Source organism: Perna viridis, chromosome 6 (genome assembly GCF_037379345.1).
Source record: "Perna viridis isolate PV_CMFRI_1.1 ecotype Kerala chromosome 6, ASM3737934v1, whole genome shotgun sequence".
NCBI classification, from domain to species: domain Eukaryota; kingdom Metazoa; phylum Mollusca; class Bivalvia; order Mytilida; family Mytilidae; genus Perna; species Perna viridis.
The window spans coordinates 47,307,373-47,325,609 of NC_142450.1; the positions used below are offsets into that span (position 1 = coordinate 47,307,373).

Genomic DNA, 18,237 nt, shown 5'->3' on the forward strand with positions numbered 1-18,237 from the left:
GGGTTTCCGGTTAGCAGTTTTCGCAACGTCACAAACATTCTTCACATCTGTTGTGGCTTGTTGCTGGGCAGGTAAACAAATGCACACCGGTGCTAAATAGTTTCACTTTACATGTATCAGTGGTGTATATGCACTCCTGGTAGTAGGGAATACACAAAGAACTGTGTGACACCGTCATTTTCTAATGTAATGAATCTTTAAAATCTTACGGACAAGGTTAATCAGGTAAAATTATCTTTATAATGAGACGTGTGTTACTGTTAGTGTTAGCTCTTACATGGTAAATAACAGAACACTTTAAAATGAAAAAAAGGTTTTGTTCTCAACAATTTTACCATATACATGTATGATCATTTTAAAACATTCCTCTATAGAGCAAATACATATCGTAGTTTTATTTTGTTATGATTCATATGAAAAACTATAAATGACAATGTTCATGTAACTTTTCACTGAAACTAAAAGACTTGTCAAGTCTCTATATGCATCTCTAGTCCAAAGATAATTATACTGTCTTGGGAGGCTAATTTTCATTGTGCTTGGTCGTCTTTCTTGAGGCTTTAATGTCGGATTCCCTCAGTGAACGCCATGGTTATCTGGACTTGCATGTAATTCTCTCATGCCAGTCATGGAACTGAGTAAGACTCCAACAACTCCTAGTAATATGAGGAAGGTATTGACTTTTAGTGTAAGTGAACTCTGAAGCATAAAGCACTAGGATCCCTTTTCAATGAAGTAAATTTCATGCCAGTTTTTCTTAGGGTATTTTCATCAGTTGGAGCCAGCAAAGAACATTCCAAATATTTGTAAAATTATCAGTTAAACAAATAACATAGATGTCTTTGAAATGTTTTGTCAAGGAGGCATTTTTTCACTCTTTCTAAAGTTTCAATAAGCACTGTGTACAGGCACATACATACTTGGAGGTATGGATACCAGGGGTACAAAATCGAGGCGGTACAGAGACAGGTATGTTGACTTTTAGGTGTAAGTTTATAAAATAAGATAGTTATTTGAACAAGTGATTATTTCACAGAACTCTATGATTATTAAGGATATTTTACGTTGTGTTTTTGGTGGTGAAAGCGTTTTATATGAAAAGCTCGAACATACATGTATCAATATTTCAGGGTGCCAATTTAGTATTGATTTTCCTATAAAAGGCTGTATTTAAGGTACATGTATATTCCATCTCCCCTATCTTCACTGAGAATTGTACCCCCAGTCGGCACACACAATATTTGGAGTTACATGTCTTGTGAAGGCTTTAAAATCTCAATTTTGTTTTGTTTTTTGTTTTATATCATTCAAGTGGGCTCAATGAAGGGTAAAAACGCTGTCACCACCAGAAAAACAACGTAAAATATGCTTGATAAACATAGAGTTCCATGAAATAATTGCTTAAATAACTTTCTCATTTTTTTAAACCAACTCTTTAAATTCGACTTACCTGTCTCTGTATCACCTCAATTTTGTGTGCCTGTACACAGTGACAGGCTACAGTGTAGTGTTTTGCTTTGACAAAAGATTATCAAGTGTCAGTATGATAAATACTTGGACACAAATTTATATACATTTAAGTGTGAGCTTTGCTTGTTTTATATTCTCACAAATTTATGAGCGAGACTCACAAGTCTGGCACAGAGGAAAGAAAAAAGTTCCCTTTGATTTTGACATGAATCTGAAATGTCCAATTAAGTCACACACATTTTGATCACGGACAGCCCTACTTGTATAAATCTTGTACATGTACTAACTGTTGTTGGATTCAGTAAGAAATACAGTAAAACCTGTATTAACTGAGCCCATTCAGATTCAATGATTAATTTGTTCTCTTTTAGCATGTATGTTGATTATAGATAGAGACTTTAAAAAAAGCTTGGTTTATACAGGTTTCCAGATTGTTTAGAGTTGGATTAAGATCAGTTCCACTGTACAAGCCTGCACTAGAAATTTTGATTGCTGGAACTTTTAAAACATTTATTGGAAAGATTTGATGTTTAGTTATGAATTTGGAATGGTTTAAATGTACATGTATACAATATGTGTTTTGGTTGCATGTCTCCTTTCTGTTTACAAAATATTCTTTGATTTGTATTTAGTGAAACTCCCAAGACATTAGGTCATTTGAAAACACTTCAGTAATTTTCATAAAACTTGAGCTCAAGACTGATTTTTTTTTATTTCTATTCATGCAAGCTCCCATCTGATTTTTCTATAAGTCAGGTGATACATTTTTGTGTAATGGGACTTTTTTCATATTCCCAATTTTGAATGCTTCTACCAATTACCACAAAATGATTACCAGTAATTGTTTGTTGCCTTTGATTCAGGTTTTATTTCCAGGTTTATTTATCATACCCTCCAGAAGCAAAATTTTGGGGTATATAAAAATCGTGTTGTCCTTCTTCCTTTCTCCCTGTCTGTCAAATTCTTCTTTTATACAGCTTATTGCAAGTACATGTATTTAAACTATTTAACCTCATCCATTCTTGTCAAAATCTTAATCCTCTGTCAAATTTTAAATCACAATTAAAATTAAAAGAACTGTATCAAGCTTAAATGTTGCGTCCATATTTTCCCCAACTGTTCATGGTACGACCTCTGCAGGCAATTATATATATTCTAGTTATCATTTGTCTGCCCACTTTTTATTTTGAAAATTTGCAATTTTTTATTTTCTTAGTATTGGTAGTACAGCAAAATGGTTGAAAGTTTTCATTAAATTTCAAATTTAATATTTGCTTGTTCGGTTTTGGACACATTTTCGTAGATGTGTGTATCATTTATCCTTAAAAAAAAAGAATTTTCAAAGGTAAAAGCGAAAAAAAACAAAAATGAAGAAAAAGAGAGGTTCAGTCTGAAAATTTCTGCAAGATAGACGGATTTTTGTCCAACATGTCAGAAATTCCTACAAATCTCTCTATTACCCAGGAAATATGTGAAAAGCATTCTCTGCATTAATCTTAGTACAATTTTGTATTTTAAACTGGTGAGACTTAACATATTGATATGTGCATGCATGTTCATAAACCTGCTGCTGACCTGTCAATATGTAATGGGATTTATATTTATTTTCACTAGGTGCTCATTATTGGACAATGAATTTCTTGGATCACTACTGAACAAAATTTATTGGTTAATAAAAAGAATAGTAGAAAAAAGGTGAAAATGGCTCACAGATACAGTGGATCTAGAGACAAAGATGATGATGATTACGATTACAGTGATTCCTTTATAAGTGATGAAGATGACGAAAGTGTCAAGAAACATACAACAACACGTAAAGTAGCTCAGGGTATGTAGTTGCACATTTTATTAAAGGTACTGGTATGCTGACTGCAGAAAAAAATGTGTTTTTCTCTTTGTCCTTGTATGTGAATTTTGACAAGTGATGAAAAAAATATTACCTTATATTCATTTTGTATTTTGTTCCACAATTAGTGGGTGTAGTAAACATCAGTGAAGTAGGCTTTTAGATCTACATTACTTTAGTCATAACATTGCAATTGCCAGACAAGGTTAGATTTTAAACATGAATTATAGCTTTGCATGTAAAAAGTGCCAAATATAAGTACCTGGTACTTGGCTCTACATTTTTATAACACTTTGTAAGTATAAAAACCCTCTAGGATTAATATATGTATAGAAAATTTACAATGCAAAAGTAACAAGTACATCTATTTCACCATGTACACATTACAGTAAAAGAGACAGAAAACTTCACATTGATGAATCACTGACACTTGTTAGCAAAGATAGGTTTTATGCTTATATTCCTCAGATATTTCTTTGAGGGTACATGGTTGAAAGTATTACTGTAAGCTGAGTGGAAATACAAACACACATTATGAACTTCTTATAAAAATACCTACATGTATATGATGAAGTTGAACCAGGCTGTATATTTCTACGTCAGACATGTTCTAGCCTGGGAAATATATGATTAGATTCTAAATAAATGATGAGACTATTGATTTGGAAACTTTGATTGGTTGGCACAGGGATGTCTTGCTTGACTGTTACAGAGATGCTTGAATAATTATGGAGACAATATGCATTGTAATGGTCAGAAATGTGTTTCACATGTATAGATATATACTTTAAACTATTATTATATGTATAGTGGTATAAATAATTATACATTAAGTTTTTGTCATTTTTTATTTTGTAGTGACTGCACGAAAAAAGCCTCCTCCACACAGGGGCCCCAAAGGTAGAATATCAAGTAGGGCTACAAGTCAGTCACATGAACCTAAAGTGGATAATGCAGTTCAGAGAATGTTGTCATCTAAAAACCTTCGTATTAATGAGCTGAAAAACCAAATTGAGGACTTTAGAATTAAAATGGAGGAAATGAGAGAGGAAAACAAATTGTTGCGAAAAACTCAAAAGAGACAAGAAAAAGCTTTAAACAAATTTGAAAATGAAGAAAGTGATTTGCCACAGTTACTACAACGACATAACAATGAAGTTCGGACGCTGCGTGAACAATTAAAGAAAACTCAGGATAAATACCAACGGACAGACCGATACCTGCGGGATGCTGAAGATGAGTTAGAAAAAACTAAGAGTAAAATGAAAAAGTATAAAAATCTTGTTGAAGATAAAGACTTGTTAGAAAGACAGGATTTACAGAAGAAATTACAACAAGCAGAAATAGACCTAGAAGAACGTGATGTTAAAGTTAGGGTATGTAACACAAATTTCTTTACCATCAATTTCTTTGTTGTAAATCACCTTTATAGGTAATACAACGTACCAATTAGGAATGAACACAAAAACAGCAATTTAATGTTGTATGAATTTCATATATATGAAGTTTCATTAACATTCATGAAACAGTATTCTCCCCAGACCTATATATATATCTGGTGAGCTGTGCGTTGCATTGCTATTATTTTTAGCGCTGTGCTATCTGAAATAAATTTTATTGAAAATGCACTTTTGGCACTGGGATATAACATTGGAGCCTTAAGAGCTGTGCTATTTATGCACTTTTGGCACTGTGATATAACATTGGAGCCTTAAGAGCTGTGCTATTTATGCACTTTTGGCACTGTGATATAACATTGGAGCCTTAAGAGCTGTGCTATTTATGCATTTTTGGCACTGTGATATAACATTGGAGCCTTCAGAGCTGTGCTATTTATGCACTTTGGGCACTGTGATATGAAATCGGAGCCTTAAGAGCTGTGCTATTTATGCACTTTGGGCACTGTTATATAACATTGGAGCCTTAAGAGCTGTGCTATTTATGTCGTTAAGCAGTGTTCTAATTGTATAGTCCAGATTCTGAATTTCATTCAGCTAACCATTAACATACAAGTACTATATATACCAAAAATGTATTCTTTTTTAGAACTTAGTCAATTATTCTTTCTTGAGGGTATATAAAATGTTTTATATGCCCTGAACTTTGACATGTGATCAAAATACAGTACTGGTGAAATGAATCTCTAAGGATTTGATTAAGTGATCTTGTTAATGCTGATTTCATGTCAATTTATCTATCTGACTGTATTCTATAATCAATAGATATTCTATATTAACCTGTTTCCCAACATTAATTTTTCATTTGTTTGGTTTAATTTGATCTCATACTGATAAATGGACAGAGTCATGACAGTAGGATTATTATTTTTTATCTGCTTATAAGTATAATTCTATAATATATGCAAAAAATGACATGTATTTTTACCAAACACTTTATAATCTTAATGCAGTGGATTCCTGTTAATCACATAACCTATTTGTCTGAAAAATATATATGCAGTTAACAGTAATAGTCATTTCCTGGGAAAATACCTGATGATTTCAATATTTTAGTTGGATATATTCTTCCCTCATGTCTAATTAGATTCCTGCTTTAGTGTCTAGTCCAAAGAAAGAGATAATATTGTTGTAAAAACAAATTTCTTAAGAAAACTGAGGTATTTCACTTACAATGTATTGTTGTTTTACCCATTTAAGTACATTTTTGAGTAAATTTTGACAAATATTTATACAATAAAGAGGAATTTTCTAATTTTTGGTCTTAGGTTATGCAAGTGAGAGGATTTTTTTTACAATTGGATAAAATGCGAAATGTTTTTGTTCTTTTAGTTTTTTATGCAATTAGCAAGAATCTGCAATTAACAGGGATGTGATTAAGTGTTATCCACTGAAATGTGAATACATGTATTTCTAATCCAGGTTACTAGCATTTTCAGACACTTTATAATCTTAATTATAGTTCTAATCCAATTTACTAGCATTTTTTTTTAATATTGATGTCTTAATTTCTATAATCGTTACAAATGTAGATTTTTACCAATTTTCATTTAATTCTCAGAGGCACTTTATAAATTGAATAACTGGGTAGAATGTATGATTTTTGTACATAAGTTCAAAGTCATGAATGTGTGATGCATATGGCACTCAATATGGCTGTTCCATTATTGATGTTAAAATTATTCATATACATGTAGTTATTGTGTACATGTATTTAACAACATCTACTAGTAAACCAAAATGAAAATTAAATACAGGAACTAAACTTATGCCCTCTTCTTTGACGCTTTTTTCATATACTGATTTTAAGGTACCCTGGCATAAAGGTATTTCTAATCTACAATAATCATTGATCTTAAGCATACGACCAATCAACCATTCTTATCTTTCATTGATTGCCAATTTTTGGTATTCAATAATCCATTTAGATCAGTAAAAGTCACGACTGTAATCTTGATATCCCATTAATGTAGCCTAATACGGTACTTGAGTTAAATAAACTACACTGAAATATGTTTTTGAAATAAAGAGCCAAGTGTACAGTTCATTACTTCTACAATAATGCTTACCAGTCTTTGTTAGTTACAAGTTTCATACAAGTATAATATGTGTTTGGAAAATTATATTTCAGCAGAGTTATATGCAATTCTTTCAAGATAAAATTCATCGGCTAGTACAATTTAAAAAAAGATGTACAATAATCACACCATCATTCATAAAGCCATCAATGGATTTGCTGGGTCCTCCATCATGAGGATACATTACCCTACCAGTACACCTGGTTCATGCTTTTAGCTTTTGGTGGAGTCTTTCTATTTCATTGTTATATACATATTGATCAACTTTTGTATAGGGTCAGATATAATTTAGCTATATCATAAAGCAGAATTCATTGAAAGCTAGTGTGATGTCTCACTGGACTTAAAAATAACAATTAAAAGTGGTATTTATACATGTTAATTTGGCAAATATCTTTCTCCTGAAGCCTCATATTACATGTACATGTAATTAATTTTACTTTTTGTATGTTAGAAAAAAAATAAAGTAAGATGTTCTCATCTATTGAAATTACTAACCAATTAAGGAATGACTGTTATATTTTTTTCAGTCTATGAAGAAATAACCTCAATTATGAACTGCACACCTGTGTAGCAGGTTATTTTCAAGTGTGCACCACGGGCATTGAGGTTATTTCAAATAGATCCCATAGAATATAACAGTCATTCCTTATAATTTAATTTTAGTACCAAAATTTGAAGAGTATATTATCTAAAAAACGTTTGTGACATCATTGAGTCACATTAAACTTTGGTCTTTGAGATGATGGACAAAATGTTTTATCCAATCAGAAAGCTTGTACCATGTACCTGAAATTAAGTTATTACAAAGTAACATAATAAAAGTCATAATCTGTCTTGTCAGGTATACTGTGACCATATGATGCAAGACATCATTCTGAAACATGAGAAAATAGAGTTTGCCTCATGTCCACATGTACATGTGTACATGTATTCAGTTTGTCTTAGCTAAGGAACTCTTTCTTAGGCTATTAATGAGAGGGAGGTAATATTTGTATCCATTTATAAAGTAAGGTTTAACTTTAGTAGCTTTGAGAAAATCTTTTTCAGGATTTAGAAAAGCATATAACCCATTTGAACAAGAATCATCGACATGAATTAGGTATAGAAATAGCTCGCCATCGTGACCTCCAGCGACAGATTGAGGGTATGCGGAAGGACAATGATGACCTACAGACACAATTAAAGGTAAGATAACGGTGATATTGTCTGGCGTACACCAAATATTTTAGGGATTAATTTGAAGGCTTCGTTTATATTCAATAGTGAAATTTCAAAATGTGATTTATCCTTCAGGCAACTAAAATAAATGTTCAATTATAATTTGGACAATAAAATGAAGCATCTGTATTTGTCCATAAAATCACAGATTTTTTCTGTACTTCATTCGATATGACTCTTACTTGATATTTAGAGCTTGTTAACCTGTCCCTTTAGTTACTGATAAAGATGTATTTCATTTACACTAGGAAAAGGTGAAAGCAGCAGAGTTAGCTAATATTTATAGTTTACGGAAGGGTAAGAAATTACCTGCATCTTATAGTGGAACACCTAATAGAACTCCTCCACCCATGAATGCAAGGAAAAGACACCCATCTCTTCATGATCTAACACCAAGGGAGAAAGTGAAAATGTATGAAGACAAGAGAAAAGAAGAGGAGAAATTGCACAGAGAGGTATAAAAGTTTTTACAAACATGATATAAATACAGGTGCAAAAACCCTGAATAGATTGTATATAGTAGAATTTGAATTGCATGATCTTTTGAGATTAACTTTTTGTGGTTAAAGCACTTTTCCTACTTCAAAGTTCATCTCAATAGTTCTATCCCATTTCTCATTATTTGTAGATATTAGTATTTTTTCTGTTGTTTAAACAGTCAAAGTGTACATTTTAGTTTGAGATTATCAGAATATGCTTTATGCAATTAGCCAAATAAGAAAGTTATTTTCATGCTTTTAAGTCAAATTGCAAATTTTACAGATTTAGTTGTTTAGTATAAATTTTTTTAAATGTCTGACAATGCAAAGTTGCTTCTCACTTAGATACCATTTTATTTTTATTTTTAATCTTGTACCATCAAATATCTAGTGTCTTTTGATGTCAGTTTGGGAGGTGAAGGATACTAATTTTTAAAGTTAAAAAAGGCATCTTGGTTAAATATACTGTGTAATTTCCTATAGGTGTTTTGGACAATTAAGGAGGTTAGTTGTCTTTTTGGCTTCCACAATTAATATTTCACTCTCTGTGGTCACATAGGGATGAGGATTGCATGTTATGGAAGGTTGTGTACTTTAAGTTTGCCTGTATTCACTATTGAAGGTGTTATGATTTTTGCATGGGATAAGGTTTGCTTTTATTATGGTGTATCTGTTGTAGTCAGAACCCTGCACATGGTAGCCATTACACATTATAAATCTACAGCTCAGCAGTAATGAACTCTGTCTACACTTTGTTAAACATATTATGTTACGTTTTTTCTTACCCAAACAGTTTCAATAAATAACGAAAAATATTTCTTACCCTAATGGCTAAAGTAAGGTTAAGACGAACTATTTACACTAAAAATTTATTTGATTACATATCATTAGATGTACAGTTAAAGCTATGTTTTAATGGTACCACACACACCTTAAACCTGCTTCAAGCTTTACATTGTCTTTGCCTGTAGAGAGGGGATGGACCAAAAATGGCCTTCCAGACAACAGGGAGTAACAATCGGGTCATTCATAAGTCATCACCCAAAAAACAACTGACTTATAGAGCTCCTCCTAAAACTGATTCAGACAACAGGGAGTATTATGGTGATAATACATATAATAGAAATGATTTGAACTCGTCTGAAGACAGACGAGATCACCAGGGGTCAAGTTATATTACAGATCCCCATGGTTACAACACATCACAGGAGGTACAATTTTGTTGGTTGTTGTTTCCCCCTTTGTCTTCCATGGCACACTTTGTTGTTATGTTCATCTCACTTATTTGTTGTGTTTATTTTTATTTTTTAATTATCTGTATGCATGGAATTATAGTTATCTATTGGTATCAAAACACTTTTGTTTTGATATGAAATTTTTTAGATAAAAAAAGATATGGAAATGACATGCAAGAAAGACCTCAACCTACATCTTCACAGTTGCCTTGTACAAATTGTATTCTTATGTTCAAATTTTTCATGTTCACAAGAACTTTGACATGTTTTATGAAAAGAGTCATATTGGCATTTTGAAAAATTTTAACTGTTGATGTATTTATTAGATCAACAAGAGTTCAGAACAGGGTGTATTCTCTAAACCAAGGATGTTTGGGAGTAAAAACAAGGATCAGTCATATGATCAGGTAGCTTTCTGTGTGGTCTCAAGAGTTATCTACCTTTACTAAATTTTTTGACAATATCTCACTCTCATTATTTTTCTTTCTGAAAAAAAAAATTATGGACATTTTCAAGTTACAAATATTGAAATGAAATGACACATTCTGATGCATTGTCATGCACGTAATTTGTTTTTTAGAATTATATGAAATAATTGAATAGACTTACTTACGTTCTGACATGGCTATAGGTTTAGACCTTAAATGTTTTATCATACAGTAAATGATGCAAAATCTTAAAATACTTTTTCTGTAATCTTTTACCATTTCTAATAATAACATTGCTTTTATATGCTATTTAGTAAGTCTATTTTTTTGCATGATTTTGTTTTTATCAGAAACCAAGGCAATATGACAATGATGTATTTTATAAACCTATGAATCGCCAGAGGGATACAAACCCCTATCAATCTGTATATGACAAGGTAGAAATCTATGTGTGGTTCCTCTCAGTCCTTTTGTCTTGTTTCATCGATGTTAGCTGTATGTACTATTAATTAACCATATTCAGAAACAAATAGACACTGTTATGGTTTGTCAGAGTTGCAGTGATTTAGCTTGTTCATGCAACTTTGTTGTGATTTACATGATTGAATTTGTTTCTAGAAATTTTGATTTGATTTGTCACATCTTGATCTTCTAACATGCTTCCCTGTCTAATGACACTGATGTGGATTAGTTTGTTCTCTCACATCTCCCAGCTTTCTCACATTTCAAATAAAGATGACCTTGTATATATGTCCTTCAAACATGATTTTCCATCTATGAAATCATTTAAGTACTTGCATGATTTTTTGCTTTAGAAGAAAGATCCCCATTCTGACTCTGTGTTCTCGAAGCCACCTCTACACAGGAGGGGAGATAACTCCAGATTTGATCAGGTACCGTGGAGTACTAATAATTTCACAGTTCATGAGTTGAATCACTTAATTTGTGTTTTAACTCCTTTGTATCAAATTTTCAATTTAGTTATCACTGATTAAAAACATTGTTACTGATTTGATTTGTCTTAGATGTGATTTGAATTTCAGAAAGCAGATAGAATTTTGTTCTGATTTTTATACATGTATATAACCTGTCCTTTGATAGACTTTTTATGATATACTGCTGTCTCTTTCTGTTCACCTGTTCACATGTATATGTCAATATACTGTACAAAACTTTTTAAGTAATACTTTAAAGGATTTTAATGATTTTATGAGATAATGTTAGTCTTAATTATTTTCTCTTTTTTTTTTTGAAGGGTGTGTGGAATATAGTGGGGGTCAAGCTTGTTTTCAGAGTTATGGGTCTCGTAACACAGAAAGAGGGGAATAATTTTAATATGTGCTTTAAAGAAGCTGTTTATTTGTTTTATTTGTCCTTTGGTATGGTAGTTTATACTGCAGTTTAATTCTTCATTGTAGTGTAACTTTGTATGAAGCTTTAGATAGATTATACTGTGAGTGACTTTTGTCTTGGCCTCATATTAAATATCTGTCAACTGAATTAGAGGGCATCCATGTTTTATTGGCAAGAATGGAAGAAGTCATTAATTTATTTAATGAAGAATAACCTTAAAATTGTAAAAGTATTGTTATCCTTTATTTGTTTTGTTTTCAATGAATACAGGGAAAGGGGGCATGCTGGGTATGTGCAATATTTTACTCAAGTAATTTTTTTTTTACCTTTTTAATAAAGTTAGAAACTAGTGTCACCAGATTGTGTCAGCTTGTTGAAGTGGTAATGATACTTTATAATAGAGAAATATTACATGCTAAGATGTTATATGATTTTGCATGATATGTTTACATTACACTTTAAGTTCGACCGATGCTTAAGCCTGCCAAGCATATATTAATCACCAATATATGTATGTGGACCAGTAGATCTCCGTGCATGTTTTTTTAAAGTACCTTTCCTTTCTTCCAGTAATGCTGGATCAAGCTAAGGCCATGTCATCATTTATTTGTGGATAAGACTGTCTTGTGGAATGTAAATAATATTTTTCTTGAAACTTATTTCATTTTCTCAAACTTTTCTCTTTTCGATAAATAAGGAAATTATCTAAATTAGATTTTACTGCAAGTATGATAGTATGGCAATATTTTCTTGAAAGTGAAAGAAAGTTCCACTGTTTTTTGTCAGAAAAAGCAAAGAGCTAGTCGTCAAAAGGAAAAAATCACTGCATCATCTACCTTCCTCACAGAGAGCCATGAATACTATCCCTCTCAGCCCTCAAGTGACCAAAGTCCTAAGGTACATCTTTGTGTTCTCAGTAGTCTCCCTTTATAGCATGTATATGTATATATCTTTTTAATTCTTGCTGTAGATTTTAGTATGGATATAAGCTTTCCAAGTCATGTTGCCTGTAATATTTGTGCTTCTCTCTGTCAATTATCTGTCATTTTTTATTACACTGTGAGTGTTTCTGATTAACTTCTTGTGTTAGGATTTGACAATTTTGTTTTCATTCATTGAATTAAAACATTTGATAGATGTGACACTCTATCCTGTCAAATACTTGCTGGTAAGCCTTTTGAAATGTTTTGAGACAGATTGAGTGGTAAATAATTCTGCTCCCTGCCTGTGGTAAAAAAAATGGTCTAAATTTACTGAATAGAAACAAGAAAAGAAAAGAATGTGATTCCATATTGAGAAATAAGTTGATATAAAAAGTGGTTTGGTGAGAACTGAAAAAAAAAAAAGAAAAGCACGTATCTACCGAACAATAATATTGTCTTAAATGTCCAGTGGTATTCATTGTGTTAAAAATAATGCTAAATTCCCCTCCCCCTACACACATACACAAACCAAAAACCATAAAAACAAATCAAATGAAAAATTACAAAAATACACACAAGTTAGATAAGTGAACTTTTCACACACATAATCATATTTAGCATAGTCACATACTGACCACATATCTTAATTGTTATTACTCTAGCTTTATGTGTATGTTTGCCTGTCAATTCTTAAGTTAGAGTTTATAAATGCTGTGTTACTGTAACATATTTTTAGTTAGACACTATGTTGTTTTCTTTTAATACATGAATCTTACAATTCTATGTCACTATATAATATTTTGATTGAAGTTTGTTTGACATGAACAGAAACAGCAACACTTTCTTAATTGTATACAAGTACTGTTAGCACTACTCTTAATATTTTGAATTCTCTATGAAGCATTTAGTTACATTCTAACATCTATTACACATATTTAATGTTTATTCATTTCTTTCATCCATTTATGATTCTTTTCAGTAATGATAGTATGTACACACAAATGATAATTCAAGTTTATGAAAAAATAAGAGGGCAGCAATATAAATGAGCTGAAATTTTTTTTTTATTAATATTATTTAAATCACATTTTCAGAATCAAGAACGCCAGAAGAGAGAAAGGGAGGAACAACAGAGACAGAGAGCAGAGGAGGAAGAGCGCAGAAGACAACGAGAGCGGGAGGAACAAGAAATGAGGGAGTTAGAACAACTGGAGGTTACAAGGAGACAAAGAGAAGCAAGAGAAAGGGAAGAGCAACGAAAACGTGATCAGGAGGCAGAGGATTGGATGAAAAAGATGGAGAATGAAAAACGACAGAGAGAAGCGGAAGAACAACGGGTTCGTGAGGAGCAGCAGCGTAAAGAAAGAGAAGAGAGAGATAGAAGAGAACGTGAAAGACAGGAACAGGAGAGAAGGGCAAGGGAAGAGAAGGATAGAATGGCAATGGATTCACAGCTGGCAGAGGAGAGAATGAAAAAGGATGAACTATTAAGGAAGTTGCGCATGATTGATGAAGGACAAAATAAAACAGAGGAAAAGAAATCCTCTGGGGGTGAACTATTTTTTGCTACCTCTTCTAAAGCTAGGCGAGATAGTGAAGGTTCAGCTACATCTAGCAAGAAAAGTAGTTATTCTTTTACCAAACCTGTTGAAAATATGCATCATGGGAAACCTGCCAGAGAGGATGTTACAGTTCCTTACATTGAACGGCAAAAGAAACAGCAGGCTGAGTCACCAGTCAGCGGCTATCAGCCATCATTTGGTCTTAGTAGTGGAATAACTGGTACAAATAAGAAGACAACCAGAAAGTCAGGAGGTCAGGTTATTTTTGGTGATTTTGAAAAAGAGGACAAAACTGTCAATAAATCAACCAATAAAAAGGGTGACTTAATGGCAGAATTGTTTGGCAATTCTTCAAGCAAACCAACACGAACAACAGAACTTGATAATGATGATATATTTAAACCTCCTGTAAGAAACACAAAAACAAATGCAACTAAAACATCAGGTTTCCCATGGGAAGATGATAAAAAATCAACTACTACATCACACAGGGGTGAGCGAGCGTCCTCTTTATTTGGAGGAGGAGGTAGTGGCATATTAGACGATAATGAACCTTCTGTTTTTGATTCATCAAAACTGTTACCGAAAAGAGGCAAACAAACAAGTACAACATTCCAGACTAAGCCTGTAGTGTCAGCAATAGATCACATGGATGATGATATCGAGGAGGTCATTTTGTAGGATATGTTACTCAAAATTGAAATTCAGGGATAAACTCAGTAAGCTAGAGAGCAAGTCATTCATAGTCTAGCTGTTCTGGAGGATGCAGTGCATTTCTGCTATCACGAATCATGATGAAAAAGGCAATGTTCAGAGTACCTGGCCATAAATGATGATATGAATTGCTTAGAATGCTGTTAATCCATTAAATTATTACTAACAAGCTACTGTGAAAGAACTAAATATTCATGGGTACCAATTATCATTGTTTTTTTTTCAATTGTTGGAAATGTGAGATTTTAAATTGATTTATTTAAATAGCTATTAATTTAATTGAAACCTGTTTTAAGTTTTCACCAAACAATGAAAACTACAGTTATTGGTTCCCATGAACAATTCCAACAAAATGTGAAACAACTTGTGATTTGGCCTCAGTAATACAGGTGCTTGCTAAGCTCAACAATAAATGAGAATTTAGTGGATGACTGATTGTAACAACTTCTTATTGAATAGAAGTCTTACATTTACGTATGGCAGTTTTCCAAGATCTGTGATTCCAGCAAAATATTTTCACACTCCTTGCAAAGAAGTGTTAAGCCTGAGAGTGTATGCACACATTTTTGTTTTTCGTTCTTTTATTTTTATTTTGTGGATGCATTCATGGCAAATTTCGAAGTTGATTATTTTTCTACTTAAAAAAAAAAAATATTTTTGTTTTGTCGATGGATTTTTTTAGAGTGTCTTGCACTCATGTCTTAGTTTACCTGAAATTGATAAATGTATTTTACTAGCTATCATGGTATATTTTTAGTGAAAGGGGCCATCATACAAAACATGTTCATTTTTCTTGATAATATTTTTATTACTGGGTAGCCTTTTTAAAAATGTAAAATGTGCTAAAAAGTATTTCTTTTTGCAAACTTATCTTGACTTGTTCCTTGCACTCCTATATAGCTAAATGCTTTTCTCTCTTTCTTAGGGTAATTAAAGATGTAACAAAATCTATTTTTACATTTTTTATTTTGTTTAATATTTTGTGAAGTCTGGAAAGTTATGGTAATTTGAAAATTGAACAGTTTTGTATGTTGTCAATACCACTATATACACCTTGGCTAAAGTGTCAAAAGTAATTACTACATCTTAGAAATAGGTTAGATACTTGGCTTCAAATATAACAAAAAGTCTAATGTTTGTTTATTTAACAGTGTAGTTAGTGATAATCTCATCTTTGTGCCAATAAGATTTCATTTCTGTCCCATTGATGCAATTTCAAGAAAAAAATTAATGAAAAAAAAATAAATATTAAGCAATTCTTATTATATATAGTTATTTATTCAAATCTTTGATCAGTCTGGATATTGTATACATCCTATGGTGTATAGAAAAAAATGAAGCAAAAGTTTGAATTAGCTGCCTTTTATTTTCTGTAGTTACAGTCAAAATGTGCTTGAATTATCATTTTTTTATTTTCTAGTTACAGTAAATTCCCTTTACTGTAAATGGTGCTAACTGTAGGGAATTTGTTTTATAACATAGTGTTTCCTCATTAACTGCATGGTCTTATATCTAAGTGCTAAGTTATTGCAACGTTAACTCTATTTTTTTTCTCTCGTTCATTATACATCACAAACATTAGGTGAACTTTTCCTCCACATTTGTATAGAACCAAGAAAAGCAGTCTATAATTTGTCTTTTTTTCAAAACATCTGAAGAATGACATTGGAGAAGAAAACTATGGAAGAATAATATCCAAAGATCATTGACCAAATCATTTAAATCTGTGACCATCCTTTCATAATGACTATAATAATTAACTTAATTTTCTAATTGATAATCCAGTGAGTATTAGTTTTTTTTTTGTTTCAGTTCTATATACTTTGTTCTCTTTTTATGACAAATGTTTTTTTATCTATTAGTTGTCTGATATACAGACTTCTTATTTATTATAAATCTGTGATACATTAATTGTCCGTCCTTGTAATGTTATTTATATGTTTACATATTATATTTTGTTATTTTAAATGCATACCTGTTTTGTTAACTTAAAGGTTAAAGGTATGCACATTATGTACTGTCTTACTCAAATCTTCATGATTTTACATACAAGTACCGGTACATGCTTCAATCAGTGCTCTGTAATTTTAGAAATTTCTTCATTCCACTCATAAAATTAACTTTCCAACAGAATGGAAACAAAGGAGCAAAAGTTTGAACTGAAACTTTCACCATAGGTGGGGGAAATTCTACAGCAAGGATTAACAAGAGAATTTTTTTCAACAATCTTTAAGTATAATTCTATGAATTACACTATATGAACAATCATTTAAAGAGGGAAAGATTTTTTGTCACTTCTCTTGTGGTTGATATTGACAGTACTATTTAGTTTAAGTCTAGAAATCAATTGAAACTATCTATAAAAATTTAGTGTCAGCGTAGAGAGTTTTTACTTTTAATGATACAGTTTATTATAATCTTCTCTCTTCAGACTAATCCTAGTCCAAGTGTCAATAGTTATAAGGCAGCAGAATGATGTACTGCACTCTGGGACAATTAGATGTATTTAGTCTTACATTCTGTTATCTGTCTCATTGCTATATATCCCAGGTATTTTTTTTATATTCTTTTAGGGTCTAGTTATGATTACGTTTGTTACATTTTTCCTAAACAAACCATTCTTTTTGAGATTTGGAAGTTTTATAGCATGGATTGAAAATAATAGAATACAGCGATACATGCATGCTGTGTGCACTATAACTTTTATTATGGCTGAAATGCCACAGACATTTGTTTAAACAAAATACACAATGTAATGGTAATCTTTGGGTACAACATTTACAGCTTAATTTTTGTTCAGTTATATATTTACTATGAAATAGTATGTGAATATTTTCCCTTTGAAGTTTTACTATTCAGTGTATAACCATCCAATAATTCTAAGCTACATGGAGCTATTAACTGTAGTATTGATGTATCACTTACTGCAGAATTATATTTAGTTACTACCACACAGTTTTAATGTTGTAAGATAATGCATTTAAAAGCTTTGGTACTGCACTTGGGAGGGTGGCACTTAGTAATGTTGAAGTCTTATCATTCATTGAATATCACATATGATATTTGGCTAGAAACAGTATGATTTTTGAAGAATCTATATACGTCCAGGGTGATAAACACAATCTAGGAAGACATATCAGAAAGGTTTTATGTATATTTTTCTATGTGCTTTACATTTGGTGTATGAATATAATAAAGCAATGACCAAAATATCATAGGCATATTATCAAACTGTTCATCATCATGACATTAATGAAAAGTAATAATAAAACTGGAAAGATATTCCTTGTTTCTCTTCAAATATGAATAAGTGTCAAGTTTGACCGAATATACATTGTAGTTAAAAGATATTGTCTGTGTGGACTTCCATAGATTATTATTGAATATTGTTGTAAGAAAGTGTTTAATTTCAGTGTCAATTGATTTGAATGTCCTTAAACGTTGTGAACAACAGCCAAATTTAAAAGGTAG

The 18,237-nt window shown here is 31.6% G+C and overlaps 1 protein-coding gene across 19 annotated transcripts; it reads left to right on the forward strand.

Moving 5' to 3' along the window:
* The first annotated feature begins 28 nt into the window (after positions 1-28).
* Positions 29-18,048, forward strand: LOC148615311 (uncharacterized). Of its 19 annotated transcripts, XM_088590191.1 has the most exons (11): positions 29-225; positions 3,085-3,298; positions 4,175-4,692; positions 7,902-8,039; positions 8,321-8,527; positions 9,523-9,762; positions 10,113-10,193; positions 10,565-10,651; positions 11,030-11,107; positions 12,354-12,464; positions 13,585-18,048. In XM_088590191.1, the coding sequence occupies exons 2-11, from the start codon at positions 3,172-3,174 to the stop codon at positions 14,731-14,733; spliced, it is 2,736 nt and encodes a 911-aa protein (XP_088446317.1). In that variant the 5' UTR covers positions 29-225; positions 3,085-3,171; the 3' UTR covers positions 14,734-18,048. The 19 variants fall into 19 exon arrangements, with proteins under 19 accessions (XP_088446317.1, XP_088446298.1, XP_088446300.1 ...); XM_088590172.1 differs by lacking the exons at positions 10,113-10,193; positions 10,565-10,651 and having other exon boundaries at positions 30-71; XM_088590171.1 differs by lacking the exons at positions 10,113-10,193; positions 10,565-10,651 and having other exon boundaries at positions 31-225.
* The last annotated feature ends 189 nt before the right edge of the window (positions 18,049-18,237 follow it).

What these genes read in the sequence shown, in the direction of transcription:
- LOC148615311 (XM_088590191.1), top strand. Translation starts at nt 3,172, where the DNA reads ATGGCTCACAGATACAGTGGATCTAGAGACAAAGATGATGATGATTAC. An exon ending in GTTACAACACATCACAGGAG is followed by an intron (nt 9,763 to 10,112) that starts GTACAATTTTGT and finishes TGTATTTATTAG; the next exon opens with ATCAACAAGAGTTCAGAACA. An exon ending in CAAGTGACCAAAGTCCTAAG is followed by an intron (nt 12,465 to 13,584) that starts GTACATCTTTGT and finishes TCACATTTTCAG; the next exon opens with AATCAAGAACGCCAGAAGAG.